Source organism: Schistocerca nitens, chromosome 1 (genome assembly GCF_023898315.1).
Source record: "Schistocerca nitens isolate TAMUIC-IGC-003100 chromosome 1, iqSchNite1.1, whole genome shotgun sequence".
In the NCBI taxonomy this organism is placed as follows: domain Eukaryota; kingdom Metazoa; phylum Arthropoda; class Insecta; order Orthoptera; family Acrididae; genus Schistocerca; species Schistocerca nitens.
This window is the reverse complement of record NC_064614.1, coordinates 386,485,233-386,497,613: the sequence shown is the minus strand read 5'-3', so window position 1 is coordinate 386,497,613 and position 12,381 is coordinate 386,485,233. Positions and strand designations below refer to the sequence as shown.

The following is a 12,381-nucleotide window of genomic DNA, read 5'->3' as shown; positions in this document are numbered from 1 at the left end:
ACACTTATATGAGCTAAATCATAATTAAGGAAAAATAAATTAAACTTTCATTAATTTACTCTGTTACCAAGTATAACTGCTACTTCAAAGTACTGACCCACGCTTGGCATCAAACAGTGTTGTAGCATCAGATCCTTATCAAACACTTATTCAATTATTATCTCCTAGACTACTGCTTAATAATGAGATTGTCCTGTTTGCTTGGAATCTGTAGCATTTTCTTCCATATAGAGTAAACATTTTGTCACCTGACTCACTGTTTACTTTATATTACTGCTGCTCACTAGGTTGTAAGACAACACAATTTGTCATTGTATTAGCTGTAGCAAAAATGAAGGAAAATGTAGGGCTTGCAATTGCAAAATAACAATGGAATAGTACAAGACAATATTACATGAAATTAAAATTATATTAATACCTTCAGCTGCTAACGGGCGTTGATATACATCAATGGGGACAGGTGAAAATGGGTGCCCCGATGGGGACTTGAACCCGCGATCTCCTGCTTACATGGCAGATAATCTATCCATTTGAGCCACCGAGGACACAGAGGATAGTGCAACTGCAGGGACTATCTCGTGCGAGACCCACATTCTCACCTTTCATGTCCACATACTACAATCATAGTGTCCCACACCAACACACTCATTACTAGTGGAAGACATTCTTACCAAGTCCTGTAAGAGTTCGGGGAATATTTATGCGCATGCACAGAAGAAGAAGGTCATGGCCAGTGCTACCAGAACTATATACTTATAAGGATATGGTGTCTGTTCTTTCGGACATGTCCAAAAGAACAGACACCGTACCCATATAAGTATAATATTACATGAGGCTGGCGCACGTTATGGTAGGTGTGATCACTTGAGAGTTAATAACTGTATAGGGTCATTATGGTTGTTACACAGATCATAACTGGACATTTGTAGGCAACACTGAATGTGCTACAATTATGGACAGAATAATGTGTATTCAAGAAAATTAGTTGGCAAAGACAGTTATATAAGAAAAAAATTGACATACACAACTACAACATCAGATTAAAAGGAAACTTTGAATTTCAAACTGACAAAAGTTCTCATAAACAACAAACATACTATATGGGGAAAAATGATCAGTAAGTTGCTTGATGAATTAAAATGTATACTAAATATAAATGCAAACTAAAGTAGATATCATTTTTAATTTTTGAAACATAAAAACTTGGTTATTCCTTTATAAATATGTCAACTTGTACACTGTACTGCATATGGTACAAGAGTGATATAAATAAGCAAATAACACCAGATTTATTATGGAGAAATATAATACTTTCTTTAAAAAAATGCCATATGTATATTAAGTAAATACCTGTATAGTAGGTTTCTACAAGCATGACTGTTATTCTCCATAATGAAATCTATGGAAAAGTGAATCGATAAGAGTATTAATTATTGTATACTGATATGGTTCCCGAGCATTCAAGAAAAATGTGGATTTTTCACCTGAAAGATCGACAGAATAACTGCTGTATAACGGAAAGTAGCTGCAGTCAATATTTATGTTGAAGATGTACTTTCTCCTAAATAAATAAAATGTATTCCAGTTACCTAAATGTTAACAGTGTGTAATACCTGATTTAGAATTTTAATAGAAATCATTATACATTTTACATTCCTATTAGTTTTTCCCTATATAGTATCAAGTGCATAAACTGTGTGTATGTGTGTGTGCATGTTTGGTATTGACGATGTATTCATAAAATGAGAATACAGAAATACAGTAACAAACTTTACAGGTGAAATAGGTTATACAAATGCATCAATATCTGAATATTGTTTAACTGCAAGCATTACCCATGCAGCATCCTAAGATTAAATTATTGTTGCAAAACCTTTTTCCAATGTAGTGCTCTTACTGACTGATGATGGAAATATTTTAGTGTTGCAATAAAATAAGTGCATGAAAGTATGCTTAAAGCTACAGAAAACACAAGGAGCTGTTTTGGAGGAAGTCTGACTACAATAATAATGGAAGAGAATGCAATCTTATATTTAACTCATTGGCAGGAAGGGGGATTATCAGTAAAACATCGGAGACATTTGAAACATTATATCTTATCTCAGTATCTGGAGATTAGATTGAACAGGTACTGGGCCAGTATTTTGTGATTAGACTGCAGCATATACACTGATAACATTTATAAGATGTTACCAAACAGTTTTCAGTGAGTTACAATGTGACATAAATTTCACCTGTTTACTCAAAGTAACTAGATACAAATCAGTATATCAGGTAGTGTCTACAAATGAATACTGGCCAGAAAAGCAAAGAGAATGTCCACTCAAGATAATTTTCAACAAACAGTCAACGAAGAAAATAACAGAGAGCATCACACACAATCAGGTAAAAATAAATATTTTGCAATTCTTGAACAACAAAAGAGTCAACAAGTGTATACTAGCCATTTAACCAAATATTCTTAGAAAGACAATTTCTTAAAACGTTTTCTTTGCATTGACAGAAGGACATGTTACCAATGGAAATCAAGTCATAGAAGCCATCACACCAACAGGTAAATGTACATTTGATCCAGTACATTTGTCAATGAATAGTTTTAAAGATATAAGCTAAAAGAACAGATCAGATGAAATTATCTTTCTTCTGAGATTTTTCTTGTGCCAAATATAAACCACTGCTATGAGCAACATTTGCACTAACACTCTTTTTTCTGTTTTAACAAAATATTTCATCTTTCTTTTTGATAGAGGGATATGTTATCAATGAAACTGAACAAGTCAATGAAGATTTTCATCATGCTGCACCAGGTAAAGATGCACTTATTGTTGGATTTCATTCTGTTGAAAGTCTCAACATTATTAACTACCTTCTAAAAGCAACAGTTTAAATAAAACGGATTTCCCTTCTGAACAGAGTTTCACATGCCTGTATATTCTGAGAGGACCACTATAACTATCCAGCCTCGAAGAACAGGTATGATTGATGATGAAAATATTTTAAAAATTGCCTATTAAATTATAATTTATAACTGCATTTATTACGCATTTTCTCTTGCAGATGATGACCGTGTCCCAATGCCAGTGTCTTCAGGTAATGTGTCAAAGATGAGAATAAAAATATGGATTAGACATCCTTCACATTAAACATGCATTTATTTGTGTATTAAATCACTTGTTACTTTAATAATATGAGCATGTTCCATTTCAATAATTTTTGTTGTTCTTTTTTAGTACTAGGCAAAGACTTCATTTGAGTTTTTCATTGTACTTTTACACATCATGAATTTAAAGAGATTTTTAAGTGGTTTATTAAATGTAGTGTTGATTTGATCTGTAATAATGATATAATTTAAAATTACATCTGTTTATTTAATCAGTGGATACAAGATGACAAATGTACTGATATCAATGTTTTCAGATTTTTTCAACATAATCACATATTAGTATTAAAGAAATACCATTGTGACTTCCCATGAGCATTGGTTAGTTTTAACATAAATCATTTTTTTTCTTTATCCTACATGGAAGAGAATGGTTAGTTTCACATGTGGTTTAGAACAACTCATTTTTAACCCAACAGTCACTGTTTTTTACCTTGTTTCACAGATTTTATTATTGTTCCTGCACAACCTAGGTTTTGGGTTGTAAACCGATTTTCAAATACATTACTGATTCCAAAGATGATAATACAAAGATAAACATGATGATAAGACAAAGATAGTCATCTGAACTTCTTAATGTACCAATCCTTGGCTTAATGTAAAATTATTTCACTGACAATTTTTGCAAATTATATATGGAATTACACAATTCAGCAATTTCACTAACGTGGCTAAACACACCTTTATTATACAGTTCAGCTATTACACTAACATGACCTAACATACCTAGGAATATAACAATATTATGAAAAGGAAAGTTGCCACTCACCATATAGCAGAGGTGCTCAGTGTCAGATAGGCACAACGAAAAAACTGTCACAAATAAAGCTTTTGGCCATTAAGGATATCATCAACAACAACAACAACAACACACACACACACACACACACACACACACACACACACACGCGCGCACGCACACACACGCACACACACATGGACACCTGATACTTCAGTCATGTGTGTGAGTTGTGCTTGTGTGTGTGTGTGTGTGTGTGTGTGTGTGTGTGTGTGTGTGTGTGTGTGTGTGTGTCTATGTCTATTGTTGATGAAGGCCTTAATGGCTGAAAGCTTTATTTGCGATAGCCTTTTTTTCTTTGCCTACCTGTGACTCAGCATCTCCACTACATGATGGGTAACAACTCTCCTTTTCATAATATTGTTACATTCCAACCTGGATTTTCCATTGTTTGATTCATACCTAGGCATACTTTTATTACACAATTCGGCAATTACACTAACATGACTAAATGTACCTAGGCATAAAGGTATGTTTAGACATGTTAGTGTAATTGCTGAATTGTGTAATTTCATATGTAATTTGTCAAAAATGATCATTGAATTAATTTTATATTAAGCCAAGGATCAATAAATTAAGAAGTTGAGACGACTATCTTTGCCTTACCATCATGCTTATCTTTGTATTATGATCTTTGGAATCAGTAATGTACTTGAAAATGGGCTTATAGCCTGAACCTAAGTTGTGCAGTAACAATATCAAAATTTGTGAAGCAAGGCAAGAAACAGCGACTGTTTAGTTAATTTACAATGTTTCATTAAGAGCCCAGAGTTCATTCAATTAAAATTCATTTCTGTAGTAGAATTCAAAAGAAGGTGCAGCTATACTTAATTATAAATAGTGACAAAGGTGAAAGATCCTTTAATTCAGTAACATTACCAGTTACATTTTTAATCATGGTTCATACTGCATTTCTTAATAAGGAAATTGGTCTGAAATATTAGGAGTTGTTAATACATAAGTTTCATGTTTACTTTTTACATGATTTTCACTACGTGTTACATACTTTACACTGTTGAGTTAATAATAATAGATTTTTGTTGCAAAGCATTTTACATGTGAAGACTTTTCTCACACCCAAGTATTACTTTCCTTTTGTTTTATGACAGATTACTTGCAAAAAATTTAAATGCAAAGTATATCCAGTAATTATACACTTTCATATTATAGACATTTACTGTGTATAACATGAAGTTCCTCAGAATAACATCTCATAAAAATTGGTAAGTGGTAAAAAAAAAAAAAAAGAAAAAAAAAAGCAAGATGAAGCTTTATTAATTCAGTATTCATACACAGTAGGTGCAACATAGAAAGCAAATCATACTGGTCCTAGGTAATAAATAATTTCCAGGATGTCTTTCCATTTAAATTCTCATTAATATTCATATATACATTTACATGTTTGGAGGGAGACAATTAATAACTCTTGATCATGAAAAACATTTACTGATGTTGCCCTACATTCTGCTGTGACAATATGAAGATGATCTTCTTTTCTTAGAACTAACTGGAAGATAATTTGTGCAAAAACATGTATGAATGTTTATTGAAATATTTTTTATATTGTTTTATTTCAGCAAACTGGCAAACTACCAGCTTCACACATTTCATACCACTGTCAGGACTTGACTTCTTAACTGTAGCTGATCAGCTGATTATACAGCAAACTGTTGAATTACAAGACAGTAAGTACTTACAGTTTTGAAATTATAATACTACTTTCATTCTGTGGCCTCTTAAAAAAGCAAATTGGGAACACAAAAAATATATATTTTTAATATTACTGTAGTTTTAGAATGATCAATAGGTTTTGTGTTATAAACTGTAATATAGGTGCATGTGACACAGACTGTTAACCTACACTTTACAATGGCATTCAACACAAAAGTAGCCAGTTTTAACCTAGGTGCTGACAATATTTCATCCATATTTTGAAATCAATGGGAGGAGAAGTGCTAAGATTAAGTTCATTAATTAATTAGCTAGCGGACAAATCCAGCATTGCCCAGGTATTCATTTTGTCAGTTTTATATTATAAATGGAAACAAAAAGTGAACTGTGTTTGTAGTGAAGTATCAAAAATATTTCATTTCCATGTATACATGAGAAAACATTTGAAATTATGAAACCATCTTACAAAGAAATATGCATAAGGTACAGGTGTGCAAGTACAATATCCAAGATAAGAAATATGAATCTGGACAGTTTCTGTACAGTGGGTGGAGCTACTTCACATGTCTACAATGCAATTTTGTAAACATCTTTTGACAATGCCTCTTTACAACTCTATGCACAGCTATCATATTTGCCTACTGCCATTTGTGCTCCACAGTTACAAACTGTGAAAATCTTGTGCACACACCCACACACCCACACACACCCACACACACACACACACACACACACACACATATTTTTATAATATGTTTGGATTCACAGATCACATTCCACAAACCCAGTCTTTTCATAAACCCCATCATCCAGAAGAGCCTTCAGGCAGGATGTGTTAAACTGCAATCAAAAGTATCTGGACACCTGGCTGAAAATGACTTAGAAGTGCATGGTGCATTCCCTTGGTAATGCTGGAATTCAATATGGTGTTGTCCCACTCTTAGCCTTGATGACAGCCTCCACTCTTGCATGCGTACATTCACTCAGGTGCTGGAAGGTTTCTTGGGGATTGGCAGCCCATTCTTCATGGAGTGCTGCACTGAGGAGAGGTACTGATGTAGGTTGGTGAGGCCTTGCATGAAGTCGGCATTCCAAAACACCCCAAAGGTGTTCTACAGGATTCAGTTCAGGACTCTGTGCAGGCCAGTCCATTACAGATGTTATTGTCATGTAACCACTCTGTCACAGACTGTGAATTGTGAACAGGTGCTCGATTGTGTTGAAAGATGCAATCACCATCCCTGAATTGCTCTTCAACAGTGGGAAGCAAGAAGGTACTTCAGACATCAATGTAGGCATGTGATGTGATGGTGTCATGCAAAGCAACAAGGGGTGCAAGCCTCCTTCATGGAAAACATGACCACATCATAACACCACTGCCTCCGAATTTTACTCTTGGAACTACACATGCTGGCAGATGACGTTTACCGGGCATTCGTCATACCTGCACCCTGCCATCGGAGTGGCACATTGTGTGCCATGATTTTTCATTCCACAAAACGTTTTTCCACTGTTCAATCATCCAATGTTTACACTTCTTACACCAAGTGAGGTGTCATTTGGTATTTACCAGCAGGTGTGTGGCTTATGAGCAGCTGCTCAACCACCAAATCCAATTTTTAACATCTCCTGCCTAACTGTCATAGTACTTGCAGTGGATCTTGATGCAATTTGGAATTCCTGTGTGATGGTCTGGATAGATGTCTGCCTATTACACATTATGACCCTCTTCAACTGTTGGCAGTCTCTGTCAGTCAACAGACGTGGTCAGCTTGTACGCTTTTGTGCTCTACATGTCCCTTCATGTTTTTGCTTCACTGTCACATTGGAAACAGTGGACCTAGGGATGTTTACGAGTGTGGAAATCTCACATACAGAAGTACAGCACAAGTGACACCAAACACCTGGCCACGTTCCAAGTCTGTGACTTCTGTGGAGCACCCCATTCTGCTCTCTTATGAGGTCTAATGAATACTAAGGTCACTGATATGGAGTACCTGGCAGTAGGTGGCAGCGCAATGCACCTAATATGAAAAATGTATAGTTTTGGGGGTGTCCGGATACTTTTGATCACATAGTGTATATTAACAAGCAGCTTCAGGCTCTGCAGGCTACTTCTGTGAACTACATTAACAAAAAATGTTGACTAGTGCTTGCTTTCTTACACTGACATTTATGGAAATTACTTCTGTATTAAATTGTAAATGTACACAAAAATAAGAGAAAAACAGTTGATTTGAAAATAAACACTGCTTCCCCTCTTATGCAACTCAGATTCATTTTTATCTAACACATCAAAGTAGGCAAACGTGTAACTTCATACAGACCACTGTAAGTTGTCTGTCTACTTCCTTAGTGAACCTGTGTTCGGTACAAACATTACAGTTGCACAGAATTTACAGATATGAATCAAAATAATCTGATGAGCTATAGAAGGAGTGACTAATTTTGTTTTTGAGTATTTGTAGATATTCACTTTTTTGACTGGTGTTAACTGGCAAGCTATTATAGTCTTTTGCAGTATAATACAAGACTTAATTCTGAACCCAAGGCAGAACTGCATAGTCCACATGGAAATAATATTTATTTCTAGTGTGGGGGATGCCCTCTACAATATATATTGCTGATGGGCTGTAAGTGCAATATCTGTGACTTGACCTAGAATCAGTGTTGTACAGTTGTATGTCTTTACCTGTGTAAGTCTACTGTATCAGGTCATACCTCACTTATATCACAGTGGCACTGTACTCCACTTTCACACTAGTATTCTGGTTGTGAATTTTATAGATCATATGAATTCATTCTTGTTGTTAACAACAAATAACACTGGAGGTACATGTACTGGCATGTAATTGTAAGAACCCTAGATCCATGAAGAGGCTTCTGTAAAATGTTTGGTTAAAAGTTTTACACAATATACATACTGCATATATCTATAGAATAAGCACTTTTTTGATCTTAACTACATTGTCCAAGAAGACTATGTGGCATAGGACAGTACTGAGTAAAAGAATGCAAAGTACACTAGCAATATCACATAATGTGTTTACGTGCAGGCTGAGTGAAAAGCCTGTTTATTTTCTAATAACATATGGACATATAGACAAACAATGTTATGAATAAAAAACTGATATATAATTCTACTACTTCTGAGTAGATCTACTCTTTATAACTGATTGAATAATCACTGATGAAATCAACACATAAGTGGTCTGCATAGTTAGGGTGCTGATGAGTTCATCATCTGCTACCCTAAAACATTAGTCACATGCATAATTGGGCATCCAGCACTTAACTAAATGAGATAACATGTGGAAAGACTTGAATGTTTTGTTTTCTGCCCTCTTCAGTGAATGAGTTGAATGACCGTGACTTGGATTTATGTATGCATGAATGTGAAATGATGCTTCTTGCTTCCACCATCGGATAATAATAAAAAAATGTTTTATTTACTGATGAGAGTGCAGTTTACCATAGCTCATGAAATCATTTATTAGGATGAAAGATAATCTTTCATTTTGTGAGGAAACGGAGTGCAGTCCACCAAATGTTACGATTTTGACAGGGTGAATGGTAGGTCAACTGCTTTAACCGTATTTCTTTGATGCCTTGTGAAGCAGCACCTTCACATAATTAACATATAGTTACTTCCAGAATTAAGGGCTAGAAACATCATTGCACTTCGACTACAGATATTTACTTCCAGAACTAATGGATAGAGGAATAGCTGACATCACTGTACTTCAACTAAAGATACTCCACTATATTTTGCTGCAAGTATCTGCAAACAGCTAAATGAACTGAGGCAGTGAGAAATACAAGGGCCAAAGCACAGTCACAAAGTTTTGAGAAAAGCAGATGTTTGTGAAAACCAAATTTGTAGACAAACCACCAGTCTCATAGATCCAACTGGTTTCTTAATCATGTCTCAAAATCCTATGGGTCAGAATAAAAGTACCATTCACAAACAAGAGTACATGAACAATGATAATAAAAAAAATGGAGCATAATGTGAAGGTCAATAAAACACTTTAAAATCAAAGATTGTAAAATGGTGTATATTAAATTAAGTGAAAGTCAAAATCCACATTGGCTGTTTATTGTATTTTCAAACATGGAAAAACACAATAAACAGCTATTTGGACTTTCACTCAGTTTAATGTAGAGTACTTTACATTCCTAGATTTTAAAATGTGTGATTGCCTTTCACTTTATGTACAAATTGTTTAGTTATTGTTGCCCAACCTGTAAGGTTATTTGTAGTGAAAAATGCTGTTCACTTGGCATTTGGAAGGACAGCTTCTAAATTGCTTCAATGCACTCAAGAACATAATGTCATATCAGTCTTCACACTTAACACGAAGAATTGCACACTGTCTTTGTTGAACAATCAAATTTCAACCTTTGTAACAATGTCAATACACTATTCATAATAAATGTAAATATTCACCAGACATTCTTTATTCAAAATAAATGTTGAAATCTGAAAAAGTACATATATTGTTCTTATATTCATAATAATGTTGGACGTTTACTATATTTTTTAATGTAAAGGTACTTTGTAAGTATACCTACTTGGCAGTGGTCTCTTCTTCCTCAGTCTGTAGGCTCAAAATGGAAAATTTGCATGTATATTTTAACTACATTCAGAAATAACAGATGCGTCACAATGGGATTTCAAATTTACTAGTATGCACATCTATTTTCTTCAACACACACAATTGAGTGATGACCAGGATCTAAGAACTGAAAGCAATTTTTGTGTTATTGCACTAGTAGCTCTCACAAAAACTGTCTTGTTAGCTTTAATCCAAAACAGTATCATCAAACTACCAAGTAACTTAAAGCACCCTCAACTTTCAATGTTAAAATACAAAAGTAACACTCAATGATAGCTCATTTACATAGTCCATGACTGTTTCTATACTCAACTCATTTGCGTGTAAAATTACTGTACAAGCCACTGAACTCATCATGAACACATTACTAGAAATGACCCACTAATTGAAGTTCAATATTTATGACAGTGAGCCTAACTGTCCTTCTCACTAATGGAAGTTCAATATTTATGGCAGTGAGCCTAACTGTCCTTCAAATCACAGTTCACCAAAGATAATACAATAACTATTATATTTTGGATCTTTTCACATCAGAACAGGTAGCATTATTGTACAATGCAAGCCACTTTCTTTCACTGATGCAAATACCAGAAAGCTGGTAATGAGATCATAAAGGGAAGTACACTTTTATCATGATGTTTGCTTGGTAACAGGGGTACATAAACTTCAATGGTACTGATATTATATAGTTTTAATGAAATTAGTAAAACAGGATGTTAACTGGTAGAGTACCTTGCACAGTTTTTTTAACAGAGAGATGTAGAGCATATGAATGCTCCTGGAAATCTGAAGGTTTTTGTCGTGGTGTAATACATATCAACTGGCATAATGATATTCTTGACACTTAACTGTAATTTACAAAATTATATTGTGAAAATTTACTACATTTTATAAGTCCCAACAATTATTTGATTTAACTGCAGTATAGTTGGTAAAGAAAAAAATACAAATGCCTCAGTTCTATTTGATTAGTGCACTCTATGCATATGTGTAGATTAACTACTTACAAGTAAAGCAGACGTTTTTGAAATTTTGTTAATTTATACAAATTTTGAATTAAGGTCTTACATGAATAATGAAAATGGTTATGTAGTTCAGAAAAATTTGGGCAACACAAATACCTAGTTGTGTCCTTGAATCTAACAAATATACTGGTGTACAAGTGAACACTGGCAAGCCCAACCAGAAACAGAATATTACATATGTACTGAATAACTGGAAACAGCAAATTCATGGTGTAGAGGATCTAATATCCAGGTTGTGCATCTAGGTATGCAAATAGCAATCTCAGTGCCAAGAAAATTGACTTAAATAACTTCTGTGTATATTTAAACCTAGAAGTGGCTGATGTTGGGCTTGCATATGCTAACATAATTGTCACATTTGTTTGCCATTTCCCAGATGGCAATTTATAAAATTTCATCAACCAATTGGAAATCTGTCCACATCACATAGCGTGCCTATGAGAAAAGATTGCTTTATGTGGAGACATCAACATTCATATCAGAGATGCTACTGATAAAAAGAGAGATAATTTATGAACATAGTAAGCAGCTGTGGACTATTTGTGGCAAAGTATCAAACAACAAGACAATTAATTTGTCGTGACATAATTTTCACAAACCTAAATGTTTGAAGCTATGAAGTAAGTGTGGTTGACCCTATACCTACAGATCACAGTGTCACATATGAAAGTATGGTAAACTCACTGAATACACAACAAATCCCCAGCTGGCATTCAAATTCTGTATTCACAAACAGGGTTATTACAAAAAGAAACTTAGATGCTTTCAAAACTACAGTGTCTTCTGCAGATCACCACAAAATATTTTAAGAATGGGCAGCAAATGATGCACTAAGTTGCATGTTCCATAACCTTAAATTAAAACTTGATGAAATTTTTCCACTAAAACCCAAGAGATATTAAATAGCCACATCAAATTGCATATAAAATACTGTCAAACTAAAGAGGTGGGATACCCCCAAACTAGCTAAAATAAAATTATTTGTCCAAATACAGTACTGAATGATGTTAATGATATACTAAACTGCAGTTATTTGTTGTACCAAATTTACTGAAGAGGCTCATAATTCTTGAAATGCAGAATGGGACTTGGTTAATGAATACAGGA

The 12,381-nt window shown here is 34.3% G+C and overlaps 1 protein-coding gene across 1 annotated transcript in view; it reads left to right on the top strand.

Moving 5' to 3' along the window:
• The first annotated feature begins 2,161 nt into the window (after positions 1-2,161).
• The window catches only part of LOC126249265 (phospholipid scramblase 2-like), a 145,142-nt gene continuing 134,922 nt past the window's right edge, over positions 2,162-12,381 (top strand). Inside the window, exons 1-6 of the mRNA XM_049950922.1 lie at positions 2,162-2,385; positions 2,504-2,554; positions 2,748-2,807; positions 2,914-2,973; positions 3,058-3,090; positions 5,537-5,644. Coding sequence (XP_049806879.1) covers positions 2,316-2,385; positions 2,504-2,554; positions 2,748-2,807; positions 2,914-2,973; positions 3,058-3,090; positions 5,537-5,644 — 382 coding nt within the window. The 5' untranslated portion in view covers positions 2,162-2,315. The remainder of the gene's footprint in view (positions 2,386-2,503; positions 2,555-2,747; positions 2,808-2,913; positions 2,974-3,057; positions 3,091-5,536; positions 5,645-12,381) is intronic.